The 20096-nt window shown below is 43.5% G+C and overlaps 1 protein-coding gene across 1 annotated transcript; it reads right to left on the reverse strand.

Moving 5' to 3' along the window:
- Nucleotides 1-4811: 4811 nt before the first annotated feature.
- On the reverse strand, nucleotides 4812-14044 carry LOC138666449 (oocyte zinc finger protein XlCOF6.1-like). The gene is made up of 3 exons (XM_069754673.1): nucleotides 13759-14044; nucleotides 13232-13581; nucleotides 4812-4853 (listed from the first exon to the last, which is right to left on the reverse strand). The coding sequence occupies exons 1-3, from the start codon at nucleotides 14042-14044 to the stop codon at nucleotides 4812-4814; spliced, it is 678 nt and encodes a 225-aa protein (XP_069610774.1).
- Nucleotides 14045-20096: the final 6052 nt, after the last annotated feature.

Raw genomic sequence — 20096 nt, forward strand, 5'->3', positions numbered from 1 at the left:
GCACACAGGACCTGTGATGAGGTCACAGGAGGGGAGGAGTCAGGGTCACATGATCAGGGGCCTCAGTGTATGCAGGACTCTGCTGTGCTGGTTGTCATGGTGCTGGATGAGGGGAGGTTTATGTGTGGGGTCAGGAGGGGTTTACAGTGTGGATGTAGCGGAGCCGTGTGTGTACGAGGTGTATGGAGCAGAGCTGTGTGTGTATGAGGTGTACGGAGCAGAGCTGTGTTTGCAGGGCCGCCATCAGGGCATGACAGCCGTGACTGGCGTATGGGGCCCGGTGAGCAGAGGGGGCCCGCATCGGGCCCCGTCTCATCTGGTCACCGGGCCCCCCCTGCAGGCGCTGTGGCAGCGGCACACTATTGACGTGCGGGCCCGCGCCCGCACGTCAATAGTTAACAGCCGCCAGCCAGTCTGAGGCTGGCGGCTGAATAGGGCCGCAGTGCGCACTCGCCGCCGCCGGCGTCTGACGTCATTGTCAGCCGCCGGGCCCGGCGGCGAGTGCGTCAGTGTGGAGCCTGGAGAGGGAGCTTCACCCGGCGCTGGAGCTTGGCCAGGTAAGAAGTTGTGTTTTTTTTTTTTCTTTGAGAGCTGCTGCGATCCAGGGGGGCCCGGGGGGCAGGATGATGGACACACAGGGGCAGAAATGCTGGACACACAGGGGCAGAATGGTGGACACACAGGGGCAGAAATGCTGGACACAGTGGGGCAGAATGGTGGACACAGTGGGGCAGAATGGTGGACACACAGGGGCAGAATGGTGGACACACAGGGGCAGAAATGCTGGACACAGTGGGGCAGAATGGTGGACACACAGGGGCAGAATGGTGGACACACGGGCAGAATGGTGGACACACAGGGGCAGAATGGTGGACACACAGGGGCAGAATGGTGGACACAGTGGGGCAGAATGCTGGACACACAGGGGCAGAAATGCTGGACACAGTGGGGCAGAAATGCTGGACACACAGGGGCAGAAATGCTGGACACAGTGGGGCAGAATGCTGGACACACAGGGGCAGAAATGCTGGACACAGTGGGGCAGAATGCTGGACACACAGGGGCAGAAATGCTGGACACAGTGGGGCAGAAATGCTGGACACAGTGGGGCAGAATGGTGGACACACAGGGGCAGAATGGTGGACACACAGGGGCAGAATGGTGGACACAGTGGGGCAGAATGCTGGACACACAGGGGCAGAAATGCCGGACACAGTGGGGCAGAATGCTGGACACAGTGGGGCAGAATGCTGGACACAGTGGGGCAGAAATGCTGGACACAGTGGGGCAGAAATGCTGGACACAGTGGGACAGAATGGTGGACACACAGGGGCAGAATGGTGGACACAGTGGGGCAGAATGCTGGACACAGTGACACAGGGGCAGAAATGCCGGACACAGTGGGGCAGAATGGTGGACACAGTGGGGCAGAAATGTGGACACACAGGGGCAGAAATGCTGGACACAGTGGGGCAGAAATGGTGGACACAGTGGGGCAGAAATGCTGGACACAGTGACAGGGGCAGAATGCTGGACATTGGGGCAGAATGCTGGACACAGTGGGGCAGAAATGCTGGACACAGTGACAGGGGCAGAATGCTGGACACAGTGACAGGTGCAGAATGCTGGACACAGGGGCAGACTGTGAGACCCAGTGGCAGAATGCGAGACACGGGGCAGAATGGAGATACGGGGCATGATTGGAGACACGGGGCAGGATGAAAGACATGGGGGCATGACTGGAGACAGATGGGGCAGGATTGGAGACAGATGGGGCAGAATGGAGACACAGGGGGCATGATTGGAGACAAGTGTCAGGATTGCAGACATGGCATGGTTGGAGACATAGGGGGCAGAATGGAGACATGGGGCATGATTGGAGACACTGGGGGCAGAATTGGAGACAGATCGTGCAGGATCATGGGGCAGGATGGATATGATGGAGACAGATGGGGCAGGATGGAGAGATCACATGGGGCGATCATATGGGGCAGGATAAGGAGATCATATGGGGCAGAATGGATACTCATGAGGGCAGGATGGGAGAATATCTGGCTGACGCCAGGAATGAGACACACGGGGCCAGGCTGGGTGATATTATTAATACCATAGGGGCTAATTTAGGGATATTATTACTGCAGTGATGTATTTATTTTATTTTTTGAGTATACTGTTTTAAATGGGGGGCGGTCCTGTTACTGTATAGAGTGATACTATGTCGCCTTCTTCATGTGGTGTAATGTAGAAGTTGTGAAAAATTAAGTAATGTGTTCTGCAAGCGGAGCTCGAGATAACTGTGTTATTTCCTGCAGAGAGAAGTCCTGGCTGGATGAAATGATGGCGGTCTGTGCTGGATAAAAGATGAAGGACTTCACCTAGAGACGTCACTGGTGAGTCAGTGTGTTACCTATACACTGACACTATACACTGTATACAGAGCTCCTGTGTATAATTTCACTAGTGATCACTATATTATCTGTACACAGACACTGCATACTAAGTACAGATCTCCTGTGTATAATGGCACTTATGGTGATAGTATGGTGCTTTTTTAAAAATTACTGATCAGAATTGTAGTATTCAGTCACTATGTGGTGGTAATATGTGGTCTGGACATGGTGTTGTGGTATTTGTTCCTTGTATGTGATATTATTCGATCACTGTGGTGGTAATATGTGGTCTGGTCATGGTGTTGTGGTATTTGTTCCTTGTATGTGATATTATTCGATCACTGTGGTGGTAATATGTCATCTGGTCATGGTGTTGTGGTATTTGTTCCTTGTATTTTATATTATTCGATCACTGTGGTGGTAATATGTCATCTGGTCACGGTGTTGTGGTATTTGTTCCTTCTATGTGATATTATTGGGCATTTTAAAAATTGAAAAATAAATAAAAATATACCTAAATTGTATTGCATATTTTAACAAATATTTAATAGGTTACAGCAGAGTAGGGCCCGGCCAAAAGTGTCTACCGTGTTATGGTGGCGGCTTAAAAAATCTTTTGGCCAAAACAAAAGCTGCCTGCTATATGTGTGATCTGGTGATGGGAACTGTTAATGTGTGATAGGTGAGAAGTGGAGTCTTTCCAAGAGAGAGCGGTGGGACTGTGGACAGTTCGAGGGGTGGAGCCTGGAGGCGGGGCTGGGGTGGAGCCTGGGCGGAGTCTCAAGGGGGCCCCGAAAATTTTGCCAGTATGGGGCCCCGAAATTTCTAGTGGCAGCCCTGTGTGTGTGTACGAGGTGTACGGAGCAGAGCCGTGTGGGTACGAGGTGTACGGAGCAGAGCCGTGTGTACGAGGTGTACGGAGCGGAGCCGTGTGTACGAGGTGTACGGAGCAGAGCCGTGTGTGTACGAGGTGTACGGAGCAGAGCCGTGTGTACGAGGTGTACGGAGCAGAGCCGTGTGTACGAGGTGTACGGAGCAGAGCCGTGTGTACGAGGTGTACGGAGCAGAGCCTTGTGTGTACGAGGTCTATGTAGCGGAGCCGCGTGTGTACAAGGTGTACGGAGCAGAGCCGTGTGTACGAGGTGTACGGAGCAGAGCCGTGTGTACGAGGTGTACGGAGCAGAGCCGTGTGTGTACGAGGTGTACGGAGCAGAGCCGTGTGTACGAGGTGTACGGAGCAGAGCCGTGTGTACGAGGTGTACGGATCAGAGCCGTGTGTGTACGAGGTGTACGGAGCAGAGCCGTGTGTACGAGGTGTACGGAGCAGAGACGTGTGTGTACGAGGTCTATGTAGCGGAGCCGCGTGTGTACGAGGTGTACGGAGCAGAGCCGTGTGTACGAGGTGTACGGAGCAGAGCCGTGTGTACGAGGTGTACGGAGCAGAGACGTGTGTACGAGGTGTACGGAGCAGAGCCGTGTGTGTACGAGGTCTATGTAGCGGAGCCGCGTGTGTACGAGGTGTACGGAGCAGAGCCGTGTGTACGAGGTGTACGGAGCAGAGCCGTGTGTATGAGGTGTACGGAGCGGAGCTGTGTGTGTACGAGGTGTACGGAGCAGAGCCGTGTGTGTACGAGGTGTACGGAGCAGAGCCGTGTGTGTACGAGGTGTACGGAGCAGAGCTGTGTGTGTACGAGGTGTACGGAGCAGAGCCGTGTGTACGAGGTGTACGGAGCAGAGCCGTGTGTGTACGAGGTGTACGGAGCGGAGCTGTGTGTGTACGAGGTCTATGTAGCGGAGCCGTGTGTGTGCGAGGTGTTAGACTTAACTGCATATGTTAAGTAATCTATATTTTTCATTATTGAAATAGATATTTTGCAGTCCCCCCGATTATGATTTGAGAAATATTATAATCAATCCTAAACTCATTCTCTCACCATTCATATCACATTCATTCTTTATTCTGAAAACTTTGTATCAACACCTGTGTTGAATGACATCTGAGCTTTGAAAATTATATAAAAATTAAACCAGAGATATATTTTTCCATTTTATCTTTCTTGAAATATCTCTTTTCATTTCTGTCTTTATCTTTTTCTAAATTGTCTTAATTTTACACATAACTATTTGATATATTATACACAGCAAAACTACAATAAATATAATAACAATCAGATTAGATAATACATTTCCTGCTGCCATTTTCGCTGAAGACTGGGACCAACTAGTTAGTGATTTTCCTAAATTTCTCCACCAAGATGAGCCTGACATACTCGTCCATTCATGTTCAATATAATTTTAATTCCCTTGCTCATGTCTGAATACAGTTTCAGCTTATTTTAATTGATTTGTTAACACATTTAAAGGGAACCTGTCACCCCCAAAATCGAAGGTGAGCTGAGCCCACCGGCATCAGGGCCTTATCTACAGCATTCTGTAATGCTGTAGACAAACCTCCTTTGTATCCTGAAAAATGAGAAAAAGAGGTTAGATTATACTCACCTGGGAGGGCGGTCCGATGGGCGTCGTGATCCGGTCCGGGGCCTCCCATCTTCTTACAATGACGTCATCTTCTTGTCTTCACGCTGCGGCTCTGGCGCAGGCGTACTTTGTCTTCCCTATTGAGGGCAGAGCAAAGTACTGCAGCGCCCAGGAGCCGGGCCTCTCTGACATTTCCCGGCGCCTGCGCACTGCAGTACTTTGCTCTGCCCTCAACAGGGCACACAAAGTACGCCTGCGCCAGAGCCACAACGTGAAGATAAGAAGAGGACATCATCGTAAGAAGATGGGAGGAAAGGACCGTGACGCCCATCAGACCGGACCACAGCAGGACCGCCCCTGGGTGAGTATAATATAACCTCTTTTTTTTATCTTTCAGGATAAATCGGGGGCTTATCTGCAACATTACATAATGCTGTAGATAAGCCCCTGATGCCGGTGGCCTTAGCTCACCTTCGATTTTGGGGGTGACAGGTTCCCTTTAACAAACCCTTGTCTTTCTTTATCTCATTTGTCCACATATCCCAAGGAAAATTATTTATTTGTGACAAGCTGAACTGTATCGGGAGGATTTTCAGATTTCTTGTGCCTGTTGATGTAATATTTATACTTCCTTCCTTTTTTGAGAGTTTTCACATTTTCCTCAATACAATATAAACCTATTGTCAGACTTTCAGCATGTACACAAAATGAAAAGAATGCAGAAACAACTTCTTTTTCTGACATAACTTGGAAACAAATCTTCTTAGCGTTTACTGGTGTCACCAAGTCCTGGATCGTGTGTCCATTCTCCACTCTGGCATGTCATGAGGTATGATTATGGAAACATGAATAATTAATGACTTTGTCCTGTCCACGTAGACACATTACCTTAGAAATAACATTTAAGCATGACTAAATGTCTAATTGTTCAGTGTTTGTGCCATCAAATGCAAAATCTGTGTCCTGTAATTGATAATATAGCAATTGTGTTTGACTAACAGGAATTCCCAGAACAGTTATAGGAACCAGGGTTTCTTCTCTTCCCGACAACCATTGTTCTATTCCCATTTCCATGTTAATGAGATGTGATTGATACTGGGAATATCTAGAAGATTTTTTCCAGTTAGACATGATAAAAGTCCATATCATACTCATAAACACTCCATCTCGTAATAAAGGTTTAGATTGGAACTGATTGATTTGGAAAGGAGTAGATGGTTGAAACCTTGTCTACTGCTGACCATCCACTTCACATTGACATCTTTACATTGTAGTTATTTTTACTTAAAACGCAACACTGGTAAAGTCCAGAATCCTAAGGAGATGGATTATCTACAGAAAAAATTAATTTCTTATTCAACCAACTCACATTACCGGATTCACCTCTGTGTATAACATTTATTGGACCATTTGAAAAACTTCCCAAAAAGAATCTATCTTTGGTCCATGTCAACAGAGATTCTGTAGGTAATTCTAACCTTGTGTTGCATTTTAATAATAAAGGAGACACATTTTCTTGACTATGTATTGCTTGTGGTGTAACCCTTACTTCTGGAGCTAGAGTAGTTGTTACTGTAAAAACTACAGATACCTGTACTTGTACTGGTTCTCTTTAAGTTCCATGTTTTTACCCAATCTTCATCTCCTTCTGTAACAGAAAGTAATGAAGGATCCAAAATTTTCCAAAAAAGTTGTGTCGTTAGCCAAATATCTGTTTTGGATCTTCCATCTTTCCGTTTTGTGATCATATCATTTGTAATATCACCTGAGCACACAGCTTTTTCAACTGTATAAACCCAGTCTTAGGTCCTGTGGTAGCATGTAATATTATGTCAGTGTCATGTATGAAGTGTAGCTCAATACAGCATTTTACACCATAACCCATGCAAATGTTTCCGGTAATATCTACTGAATCATCCGGTATTTATCTATTAGGTTTTGTAGACTACACCATGTTCCAAATTATTATGAAAATGACATTTTTCTCGGATTTTCCTAAATGGTCGGTGCAAATGACAGTCAGTCTAATAAAAGTCATCACCCGTTAGATTATATATATCGAATTTTATTGAAGAAACCTCCCAATGATAACAGTATAATCTCCAAAATGAATAAAATCTCAAAATGAACTGTTCCAAATTATTAGGTACAGTAGAATTTCTAAACATTTTATATGTTTTAAAGAACTGAAAATGCTCATTTGTGGAATTTGCAGCATTAGGAGGTCACATTCACTGAACAAAAAGGCTATTTAACTCCAAAACCTCCTAACAGGCCAAGTTACATGTTAACATAGGAACCCTTCTTTGATATCACCGTCACTATTCTTGCATCCATTGAACTTGTGAGTTTTTGGAGAGTTTCTGCTTGTATTTCTTTGTATGAAGTCAGAATAGCCCCCCAGAGCTGCTGTTTTGATGTGAACTGCCTCCCACCCTCATAGATCTTTTGCTTGATGATACTCCAAAGGTTCTCTATAGGGTTGAGGTCAGGGGAAGATGGTGGCCACACCATGAGTTTATCTCCTTTTATGCCCATAGCAGCTAATGACTCAGAGGTATTCTTTGCAGCATGAGATGGTGCATTGTCATGCATGAAGATGATTTTCCTCCTGAAGGCACGTTTCTGCTTTTTATACCATTGAGGAAAGTTGTCAGTCAGAAACTCTATATACTTTAGCGAGGTCATTTTCACACCTTCAGGAACCTTAACCGGTCCTACCACCTGTTTCCCCATGATTCCGGTGCAAAACATGACTCCTCCACCTCCTTGCTGACATCGCAGCCTTGTTGGGACATGGTGGCCATCCACCAACCATCCACTACTCCATCCATCTGGACCATCCAGGGTTGCTTGACACTCATCTGTTGGAAAATTAGTCTTCATGAATGTCTGGGCCCACTGCAACCGTTTCTGCTTGTGAACATTATTTAGGGGTAGCCGAATTGTAGGTTTATGAACCACAGCAAGCCTTTGAAGGATCCTATACCTTCAGGTTCGAGGGACTCCAGAGGCTCCAGCAGCTTCAAATATCTGTTTGCTGGTTTGTAATGGCTTTTTAGCAGCTGCTCTCTTAATCCGATGAACTTGCCTGGCAGAAACCTTCCTCATTATGCCTTTATCAGCACAAACACGTCTGTACTCAGATTCAACCACAAATCTCTTAACAGTACGATGATCACACTTAAGTTTTCGGGAAATATCTAATGTTTCCATCCCTTGACCAAGGCATTGCACTATTTGATGCTTTTCGGCAGCAGAGAGATCCTTTTTCTTTCCCATGTTACTTGAAAACTCTGGCTTGCTTAATAAGGTGAAATATCATTTTTAAGTAGTTTTCCTTTAATTAGAATCACCTGCAAAACTAATTATCACATGTGTTTAAGATTGATTTCAGTGATCCATTAAGCCCTGAGACACAATACTATCCACAAGTTTATTTGAAAAACAAAACAATTAAATCTTTATGACACTTAAATACAATTTGCATAACAATTTGAAACACAGTGTAGATCCTTTTGATTTCTGTGAGCGTAGAGTTCTTTTGAAAGGTTCATTCATTTCACTAGTATTCGCTCCATGATGTAAAATATCTTCTGCGTAGATCACAGTTGAAATAGTACAAAGTAGCAGAAATTTAATTCCCATCAGATAGTAGCTTTTCCTGGGAAATGTCTTCTCCTGAAGGATTGATGTTGAATCACTTCCATCAACGACATGGTGTTTCATATTCCAGCTCTTATTGGAATCCATTTCTTACTAAAAGAAATGCAGTATCATTATTTTGCAACATACAATTTGCATTGATCGACATGTACCCACACTCTTTGTTGTCTGCGGGTATTTTTAACCACATTAGATGCTTGTTGTACAAGAATCATACCTTGTCCCATGGTTTCGATTATCTCAAAGGGACTTTCCCAGTTACTTTCCCATGGTCCACTCTTCCTGAAAGTTTTAATCATCACTAGAGCCCCTTTCTTGAATTTGGATTCATATGGTGGCTCCATTCTCTGCATTCTTGATGCAAATGTGGAAGAATAGTTTTCCGGCAACAATTGCAACCATTTGGACCTTGCAACAGCATCTTTTTGAGGTGTGAACAAAAATGGTTCAAGTGGAAAAATCAATGGCATTTTTCTTCCTGTCATTAGTTCAAAAGGAGTAAATTGAGTTGTGGAACAAGTTGTTCCTCTCACACTCAACAGTACCAAAGTTACGGCATTGACCCAAGTATTGCCTTTGTCCAATAACATCTTGACAATTCTGGATTTTATTGTTCTATTTATCCTTTCCACAATACCAGTGGACTGTGGATGGTAAGGTACAAGGAATTGTTGTTGTTCCCCTAGAATAGTACAAACTGCTTGCATGATTTTTCCTGTAAAGTGACTTCCTCGATCAGAGGAGATCATTCTTGGGATCCCCAAGTACAATAGACATGATAAACTAATGCTCTAATTGTAGACAAAGCTTAATCTTTCCTGACAGGTAATATTTCAACCCATTTAGAAAAAAACATTTACTACAATCAATGCATACCTGAGACCATTTTTACCTTATGGTAACGGTCCAATGTAGTTGATTTGTAACGTTGACCAAGGAAAAAATACTATGCTCAAAAAACAAACACTAAGTTTAAAAATGGGGTATACTGTGTATGCCTAGTGAGCACTACACTCACAACCTGCCTGGCTGTGGGGGTTGTCACCCTACAGGGAAACGTTATGGCACCCCCACTCCGCGGTGGCTGTCCCTGGATGTCCTGATGTACCCTATGATAACCACGGGGCACTCACTACCCACAGCCTAGGACCCACTGCAGGCTAGACAAAGATACTCCTGCACTAAAGGAATACTAGATCCCCATATATAAAAACAAATGTAAAGAACACATAAGGCGAACAGGCAATGATGTGCTATTGAGGGAGTCTTTTTGGAGCACAGTCTTTTATAGGTTCATTATACCAGTCATGGCTAATCCCACCAACTATGGCTGAACCAATTGAACAGTGTCACCCGGAGATACACAGATGTGTGACCACATGTATCGATACCATAGTCCAAACACTTATCTACCTCTATGCGTCGTTTGCCACAGACCACAGCGCCTCTACGCGTTTCGCCCCATGTCGGCTCCTCAGGAGGCAAGATTCATTGATGCAGTGTGTCCTGATGCGGTGTCATGGCTACGCAGCCCTCATGTCCCACGCTTTTTAATGAATCTTGCCTACAAACTGGTGAATCTGGTTGTAGCATCAAATCAAGATTTGTGACACTTAATTGAGCTCCTGTATCAATAAGAAATACAACATTCGGTCTTGATAAATTTCCTTTGATAAATGGTCTTCCAGAGTCATCCAATTTAACGAGTCACAAATTCCAATGGATGGGGTGTAGGAGTAGTCTATGATTGTCAGAAGATGGAGGAGATGGGAGAAGACCAATGTCCTTTTTAAAAGCACTTGGAATTCTGTCCCTGGACTCAGTCTCCTTCACTGTCGTCTCTCTGATCTGTCTGATTAATGGTGCATACGGTGACTGCGTTTGTCTGTTGTCAGTGTGAGTAGGTGCAGAAGAATGTAATGGAGGTGCAGAAGGTTTGGTGGATGATTTTGGCACGAGTCCATTTTCCCTTCCAAGCTTACCTGTTCCTTGTGTACCTGTCTGATTCTGCTCTCAAGAATTTTCTACACTGCCATTTTAAGTGTCCAGGTATACCACAAAAATAACAATGGATATTGTTCCTTTTTGTAGTATTTTTACCTCTATGATCAATATAATCTCTGTTCTTGGATGTTACTGTGGGTCTAGGTTTCAGCTGATTTCTTTCTCATGAACTACAGCTATTTTAGTCAAAAACTGTTGCTTCTTGCAATGATGGCTGAGCACTAGCCAATTGCTCTGAGGCAGGCTCTAAATATTTGAACTTTTTTTTACAAAAAAATCTGATCATGGATGTTGGCTCCGCATGAGGCCTAAGATTCATCACCATCCTAAAGGCCTGTTCAAATTTTACCAAAAATGCAAGTGGGTCAACATTAATATTAGTTCGTACATTTTCCAGGACATCAATTGTAGGAGTGGCTTCGCCGGTTGTAAACAGTATTAATTGTCTAAGTCTGTCTTCTTTTGTGCTATGTGTCAATTTATTATCATTTAATCTGGGTGTGGTCTGTAACCTTTTTCCCATATGTGAGGGTAACCATACTTTGAATATATTGTTTTTTTGTTCATCATTAAGATTGAATTAATCTGTGTTTAATTCAAAAATGTCAACATTATAAAAGGCATCCATCTTGTCATTGAAGTTTGGAACGTCTTTTACAATTTTCATAAACTGATCTTGTATTTTCAGATTAATTTGTGCTGCTCTGTCATGGAATTTTTTCTGTTGTAGTTCATCTGCCTGAAAATCTTCTACTGAAACATCTGAATTTTGTGTGTCTGGTAAAAATGATTTGGCGCATTGTCTTCCTGTTTGTTTGATCGTGTAACAACAGAAGCCTTTTTTATATCTTGGTGCAATTTGGACAATAATTCTGTTTAAGTATCAATTTGATCTTCCAATTGTTCATTATGTTCTGACAATATCAAACAATTTGGACAATTGAAGTAATCCCCGTCAGACTCTTGTGTGTCACCTTGTGTGTCAGTATGACCAATGTCTTGTGTGATAGTACATGCTTTATGTATTTGTGTTTCAGTTTTCTCAAAAACTAAATTATTATACACTCAGACCATTTTGAAGCTTTCTCTGTAACTTGTTTTACTGAGAAAAGCCTTATTAATTTTAAGATTCTCTGCTTCGCATTGGCTATACAAACTAGACCATAATTGTGAATCTGTATGGCTATGAACAAACTTAAACTCTAATACTTTTCTTAGAATAATCATGAATAAAATCCATTTTCTCACATATGGAATGTCTTTTCCTCTAGTGGATTGATCCAATGGTCAATGGATGGTCCTCCGTATCTTTACTGACTCCTCAGACCTCCTCCTGGATGGGACACATGTAGCTCTTTATGGTTGGAGACACAAATCTTCACTCCTCTGTAGGCTCTGTCTGATCCTTGTGACGTGAAATAGTGGAATTCCTGCGCCTTGAACAACAGGTGTTTAGCAGAGCTCTCCTCCCCCTGCGTGCAATCGAAAGGAATCCACCCAAAATAGCACAAAAAAACAGATTTGGCTGTGCTCCCCAAAATGTTAGAAAAAAATAACACTTTCTTACTTTTTTTTTTTTTAAGTAAGAGCACGGTGAGGATAGAAAGGAACGCAATATTGAATTATGTGGATAAAACAAATCTTGTTAATGTTTATTCAAAAAGTGATTACAAAAATGAAGAAAAGTTCATAGCACCCAAACATAAGTATTAGATTATAAAAGAGAAAACAAGCATTCAGTGGTTCTTACATATGGTCTTGAAGTTGATGTGGTGCGGGTTGGAGATTCTTAAAGTATGAGAGATCTCCTGAACAAGAGTTAGGTCGGCTTATATACTATTTTGACCCATAGACTTACATTGGTTTCTATTTTTCCTGTCTCATAACAACATAAGATGTTCTGCCGCTATGTTCATGGCCTCTACCATATTAGAAGAACACTAGTAACTTGCGGAATATGAATATTAGTTTTTTGTACATTACCTCATTTTGAAATGCTTAAGCATATAGCCTGTGATCTTTAAGAACCATTTACTATCTCCAAATAGCCACATATTGACAGTTCTGACAAAAGACCTATAGTTCTGACAGAGAACAGATGTATTGGCCAATATCCTCAGAATAACTAATTCCCTCAATATACAGAGTATCTATTTGCTAGTTAGAACCTGCATATGTTACGTAATCTACATTTTATTATTATTGAAATACTAATATTTTACAGTGGCTTACCCTCCTTCTGGGGTGTGTCAATGACTGCCTTCTAGACATTTGTCCAGTCAGCAGATGTGGAGCCTACTGAAACAGACTAAGGGACCTTTTTTAAATGTTTAGGAAGCCACTGCAGGTGTTTTTATTCTAATTTACTGACATAATGACTTTTGGGTTTTCATTGGCTGTAGGATATAGTCATCAACAGAAATAAACGCTTGAGATAGATCACTCCGTAATGACTAATATAAGAGTTTAATTTTTTGCATTGAAGAACTGAAATAAATAAACTTTTTGATAATATTCTAATTTATTTAGAAGCACTTGTATGTGACTATATAAAAACAATTAAGAACTTAAAAAAGCTTCTCCCCTGTGTGAATTCTTTGGTGGCTAGAAAGAGATGGTTTCTTCACGAAACATTTCCCACATTCTGAGCAGGAAAAAGGCTTCTCCCCTGTGTGGGTTTTCTGGTGGCTAACAAGATTCGATTTCTGGCTAAAACATTTCCCACATTCTGAACAGGAAAAAGGCTTCTCCCCTGTGTGGGTTTTATGGTGGCTATCAAGACTCGCTTTCCTGGTAAAACATTTCCCACATTCTGAACAGGAAAAAGGCTTCTCCCCTGTGTGAGATCTATGATGTCTGACAAGAAATGATTTAGCTAGAAAACATTTCCCACATTCTGAACAGGAAAAATGCTTCTCCCCTCTGTGGGTTTTCTGGTGGCTAACAAGATTCGCTTTGTGTTTAAAACATTTCCCACATTCTGAACAGGAAAAAGGCTTCTCCCCTGTATGAGATCTATTATGTATGACAAGAAATGATTTAGCTAGAAAACATTTCCCACATTCTGAACAGGAAAAAGGCTTCTCCCGTGTGTGGGTTTTCTGGTGGCTAACAAAATTCGATTTGTGGTTAAAACATTTCCCACATTCTGAACAGGAAAAAGGCTTCTCCCCTGTGTGGGTTTTCTGGTGGCTAACAAGATTCGCTTTGTGGTTAAAACATTTCCCACATTCTGAACAGGAAAAAGGCTTCTCTCCTGTGTGGGTTCTTTGGTGGGTAACAAGCTGCACTTTTCGAATAAAACATTTCCCACATTCTGAACAGGAAAATGGCTTCTTCACTGTGTGAATGCTCTGGTGACTGACAAAATCTGATTTCTGGTTAAAATATCTCCCACACTTGGAACAAGAAAATCTATTGTCTGCTTTGTGAAGTTTTTGTTGTTTGAGAAATGACTTTTCTAGGGAAAAACTATTTCCATATTCTGAAAATGAAAATGTCTTCATTGCTTTAGGAGCAGTTCGATTTTTAATGCTTATTTTGTGACTTTGATTTTCATTAGTACTAGGCAATGAATCAGAAGACAGGACCTGTTCCAAATGATCAGATGACAGATCTTTGCTGTGAAGGGATGATGGTATATTTGGAGTAATGGCATTCACTTCAATTGTATCCTGCGGGATCTCAAGATTATCTGATTTAAACATTGAAGATGTCAGCTGTCCCTCTGATCTCCTGGTACGGTCATCTGCCAAGAATAAAACCAATTATTATTTTAGAATAAAATATCCTTAAATTCTATATTTTTGAACATTTCTATTTAAACGGTCTGTAAAAATGGTAAGTTATGCAAAATTATTAAATTATTCACCAAGACAATGACAGTTTACAGTTTACAGACTGTGCTCAAAACCACATTAAGCATCCATGCTTTTGGCATTACTATAGTGAGAAGAAACCACTTATTTTACGGCATGTGTATCTCCTGGAGCACAATTTGGGCACTATGTGTTGGGTAATAACTTGGGAAATTTGCAATTTTCACTCTCCAACATCCACTGCGCGTGCTAATATCTGGAAACTGCAGTGCAGTCAAAATAGTCACTATTCCTATAGATTAATTTATTGAGGGTTATAATTTACAAAATGGAGTCACTTTATAGGGATTTCATCTGCTCTGGTTTTCTGCAATTTTGTCATATTAGGGATTCTGCAAATGGTGTGCCCCATCTCCTCTGGGATCTGCTCCTGCAACGTCTGCTTCGGACACCAGACGCGGCTTACTAATTCTGCAGGCGATGCTGGTAACAGAGGTGGGGTTGGAACCAGAAGCTCTTGGCGGTGCAGGCTTTTCCCAGCCACTAAGATTAGGGTGCCTGGCATCTGTAGTACCATCCAGTCTGGCAGTATGGGTGTGTGTGCTATCAGCTGCAGTAATCTGCTCCCTGTTTTAGCCAATTGGAATGCACCACACCTTTTTAATCAGATACATTTGTATTAACCATAACAAGATTTACAACAGATCACATGTTCATACTCATTTTATGTTTTACAGTAAATTAACCCCCCGATGGAAACCATATCAGGAGCAAACAATAATTCGTCCATAGTTGACAATATCAAACCGAGTTGCAGTTTACCATAAGTTGTACTCTATAATACTATATACTGATAGAACATTAATCCTATCCAACCACGGCTGCCATAATTTATGGAAGAAATCCAGCTCGTCTCTCCTGGTGTAAATACTTATCTCAAGTTGAATTATGTGGTTCATTTGAGCAATGAATTCGGAGGCTCCTCTCTAACCCAATATTTTGCAATCAGTTTCCTTGCAACAAACAATAATCTTGCAATTACAATTTTAGCAGTATTGTCAGTTAATATTTCCTCCACATACCCTAATATAGATATCAACGGATCCCTAGGGATAACGTACCCATACACCACTCCAATGAAGTTCAACACTACAATCCAATAGGAGAAAATCTGGGACAATCCCAAAGCATATGCAATATGTCCGTCTGAGATTGAGAACACCTTGGGCAATCAGAATTGGACTTCGAAAGCACCCCACCTTACTAAAGCTTGAAGCATATTGCTGGAATCTGCCAGATACAGCCTTGATCTCCTCTAGTTCAGTCCTCTGTGCTCAGCTCCCGGCTTGTGTATTTGTTTGCTGTTGTTACCCCAGCCTGTTTACTGACTACTCCTATGTCTCCCGAGTTAGTATTTTCTCTGGCCTCTTGGTTCTGACACGGTTATCGGTCTTTTCTTCTTCCCATTTTACTCCACAGAACAGCAGGTAACACTGTGGCCCAAGCCTAGGGGTCTCTGTGTAAGTCCAAATCCATGTAGAGGGGTTAAAGAAGTGAAAGGGTAATGGGCAAAACTGTGACTATAGACAATAACACATCTACTGAAATGATCAAGCTGAATAATCATCCTCAGGAAAAAAAAAATGAGTAGTGGTGAAACTTCTCTGGAGTAATTGGAGTATGGGACTCGGTGGCTCTAGGCAATATAAACTATCGTAAGGACCAATATTTTCTGTCAGATAAATGTCAAGAAGAAATATTAGACATTTAAATATAACTTTTTATAATAGCGCAGAGCTGAGGGATATTAAATTTAGATCTCAGGCATTTGGTAACTGAAACCTTTTTCTAAATACTACCAGGGAGCTACAGACTCAGATAAGTGAGGCAGGCCGATCCCACCACATTCAAACTATCATGCAGAATGAACATGTATAAAAAAAAAAAGTTACATCCTCAACAACAACATAGGTATGAGGGGAGAACTCCAACACTAAACCGGAGTTTATGGTGGACTACTGGAGCTACTATGTGTTAGGGGTCGAGTTCCCACCTCTGCACGGGGGGAATCTCGGTCCGTCTCCGCTGCGATCTCCCATTCTTCTCCTGCCGCAGTGGAGCCTGCTCAGCAGAGAGGTCGGTTCCAGCATCTTGCTCAGTCCCACTCTGTACAAAGAGTTATTGCTGCTTTTCCTGCTTCTGCCATTGAAGTCAGTGCTGGGCAGCGGCGAGCAGACGCTTCTAGGACTAAGTCCTGCTTTTCTTGTTCTGAGCATGCCCAGAGTAAGATCTCCCAGTGGAGATCGAGGGTCACATGGTCAGATACTGCAGCTAAGTCCATTGGTCCTTTCAGGAAGGTCCTGTAAGTGCTAGGACTAAGTCCTGCTTTGCACACACTGAGCATGCCCAGGGCAAGATCTCTCAGTGGAGATTTAGGGTCACATGCTCAGGTATGGCAGTCTCTCATTGGTCCTTCTAGGAAGATCTTTTGCTTGCTGCAGCTATATAAGGCTCGCATGGCCGCACGGCCATGCGCCAAACCTCAGAAATCCTATACGGACCAATGAAACGAGGTTTAAACTTAGGAGAGGAAACCTTCATAGGAATATGATGAGAAGATAACCAAACCAGATCCCCAACACGAAGTCGGGGACCCACACAGCGTCTGTGATTAGCAAAACGTTGAGCCTTCTCCTGGGACAAGGTCAAATTGTCCACTACCTGAGTCCAAATCTGCTGCAACCTGTCCACCACAGTATCCACACCAGGACAGTCCGAAGACTCAACCTGTCCTGACGAGAAACGAGGATGGAACCCAAAGTTGCAGAAAAATGGCGAAACCAAGGTAGCCGAGCTAGCCTGATTATTAAGGGCGAACTCAGCCAAAGGCAAAAAGGACACCCAGTCATCCTGATCAGCAGAAACAAAACATCTCAGATATGTTTCCAAGGTCTGATTGGTTCGTTCGGTCTGGCCATTAGTCTGAGGATGGAAAGCCGAGGAAAAAGACAAGTCAATGCCCATCCTACCACAAAAGGCTCGCCAAAACCTCGAAACAAACTGGGAACCTCTGTCAGAAACGATATTCTCTGGAATGCCATGTAAACGAACCACATGCTGGAAGAACAATGGCACCAAATCAGAGGAGGAAGGCAATTTAGACAAGGGTACCAAATGGACCATCTTAGAAAAGCGATCACAGACCACCCAAATAACTGACATCTTTTGAGAAATGGGAAGATCTGAAATAAAATCCATAGAAATATGTGTCCAAGGCCTCTTCGGGACTGGCAAGGGCAAAAGCAACCCACTGGCACGAGAACAGCAGGGCTTAGCCCGAGCACAAATCCCACAGGACTGCACAAAAGTACGCACATCCCGCGACAGAGATGGCCACCAAAAGGATCTAGCCACCAACTCTCTGGTACCAAAGATTCCAGGATGACCAGCCAAGACCGAACGATGAACCTCAGAGATAACTTTATTCGTCCACCTATCAGGGACAAACAGTTTCTCCGCTGGACAACGATCAGGTTTATTAGCCTGAAATTTTTGCAGCACTCGCCGCAAATCAGGGGAGATGGCAGACACAATTACTCCCTCTTTGAGGATACCCGCCGGCTCAGATACACCCGGAAAGTCGGGCACAAAACTCCTAGACAGAGCATCCGCCTTCACATTTTTAGAGCCCGGAAGGTATGAAATCACAAAGTCAAAACGGGCAAAAAACAATGACCAACGAGCTTGTCTAGGATTCAACCGCTTGGCGGACTCGAGATGAGTCAAGTTCTTATGATCAGTCAAGACCACCACGCGATGCTTAGCTCCTTCAAGCCAATGACGCCACTCCTCGAATGCCCACTTCATGGCCAGCAACTCTCGGTTGCCCACATCATAATTTCGCTCAGCAGGCGAAAACTTCCTGGAAAAGAAGGCGCACGGTTTCATCACTGAGCAATCAGAACCTCTCTGCGACAAAACAGCCCCTGCTCCAATCTCAGAAGCATCAACCTCGACCTGGAACGGAAGCGAAACATCTGGTTGACACAACACAGGGGCAGAAGAAAAACGACGCTTCAACTCTTGAAAAGCTTCCACAGCAGCAGAAGACCAATTGACCACATCAGCACCCTTCTTGGTCAAATCGGTCAATGGTTTAGCAATACTAGAAAAATTGCAGATGAAGCGACGATAAAAATTAGCAAAGCCCAGGAACTTTTGCAGACTTTTCAGAGATGTCGGCTGAGTCCAATCATGGATGGCTTGGACCTTAACAGGATCCATCTCGATAGTAGAAGGGGAAAAGATGAACCCCAAAAATGAAACCTTCTGCACACCAAAGAGACACTTTGATCCCTTCACAAAGAATTAGCACGCAGGACCTGAAAAACCGTTCTGACCTGCTTCACATGAGACTCCCAATCATCCGAGAAGATCAAAATGTCATCCAAGTACACAATCAGGAATTTATCCAGGTACTCTCGGAAGATGTCATGCATAAAGGACTGAAACACTGATGGAGCATTGGCAAGTCCGAACGGCATCACGAGATACTCAAAATGACCCTCGGGCGTATTAAATGCAGTTTTCCATTCATCGCCTCGCTTAATTCGCACAAGATTATACGCACCACGAAGATCTATCTTGGTGAACCAACTAGCCCCCTTAATCCGAGCAAACAAATCAGATAACAACGGCAAGGGGTACTGAAATTTAACCGTGATCTTATTTAGAAGGCGGTAATCTATACAAGGTCTCAGCGAACCATCCTTCTTGGCTACAAAAAAGAACCCTGCTCCTAATGGCGACGATGACGGGCGAATATGCCCCTTCTCCAGGGACTACTTCACATAACTGCACATAGCGGCGTGCTCAGGCACAGATAAATTAAACAATCGGCCTTTTGGGAACTTACTACCAGGAATCAAATTGATAGCACAATCACAATCCCTATGCGGAGGTAGGGCATCGGACTTGGGCTCATCAAATACATCCCGGTAATCAAACAAGAACTCTGGAACCTCAGAAGGGGTGGATGACGAAATTGACAGAAATGGAACATCACCATGTACCCCCTGACAACCCCAGCTGGACACCGACATGGATTTCCAATCTAATACTGGATTATGGACTTGTAGCCATGGCAACCCCAACACGACCACATCATGCAGATTATGCAACACCAGAAAGCGAATAACCTCCTGATGTGCAGGAGCCATGCACATGGTCAGCTGGGTCCAGTACTGAGGCTTATTCTTGGCCAAAGGCGTAGCATCAATTCCTCTCAATGGAATAGGACACTGCAAGGGCTCCAATTAAAACCCACAATGCTTAGCATACTCCAAGTCCATCAAATTCAGGGCAGCGCCTGAATCCACAAATGCCATGACAGAATACGATGACAAAGAGCAGATCAAGGTAACGGACAGAAGAAATTTTGACTGTACAGTACCAATGGTGGCAAACCTAGCGAACCGCTTAGTGCGCTTAGGACAATCAGAGATAGCATGAGTGGAATCACCACAGTAGAAACACAGCCCATTCAGACGTCTGTGTTCTTGCCGTTCAACTCTGGTCAAAGTCCTATCGCACTGCATAGGCTCAGGTTTAAGCTCAGGTAATACCGCCAAATGGTGCACAGATTTACGCTCACGCAAGCGTCGACCAATCTGAATGGCCAAAGACATAGACTCATTCAAACCAGCAGGCATAGGAAATCCCACCATGACATCCTTAAGGG

The sequence above is a fragment of the Ranitomeya imitator genome, chromosome 2, assembly GCF_032444005.1.
Source record: "Ranitomeya imitator isolate aRanImi1 chromosome 2, aRanImi1.pri, whole genome shotgun sequence".
Taxonomy (NCBI): domain Eukaryota; kingdom Metazoa; phylum Chordata; class Amphibia; order Anura; family Dendrobatidae; genus Ranitomeya; species Ranitomeya imitator.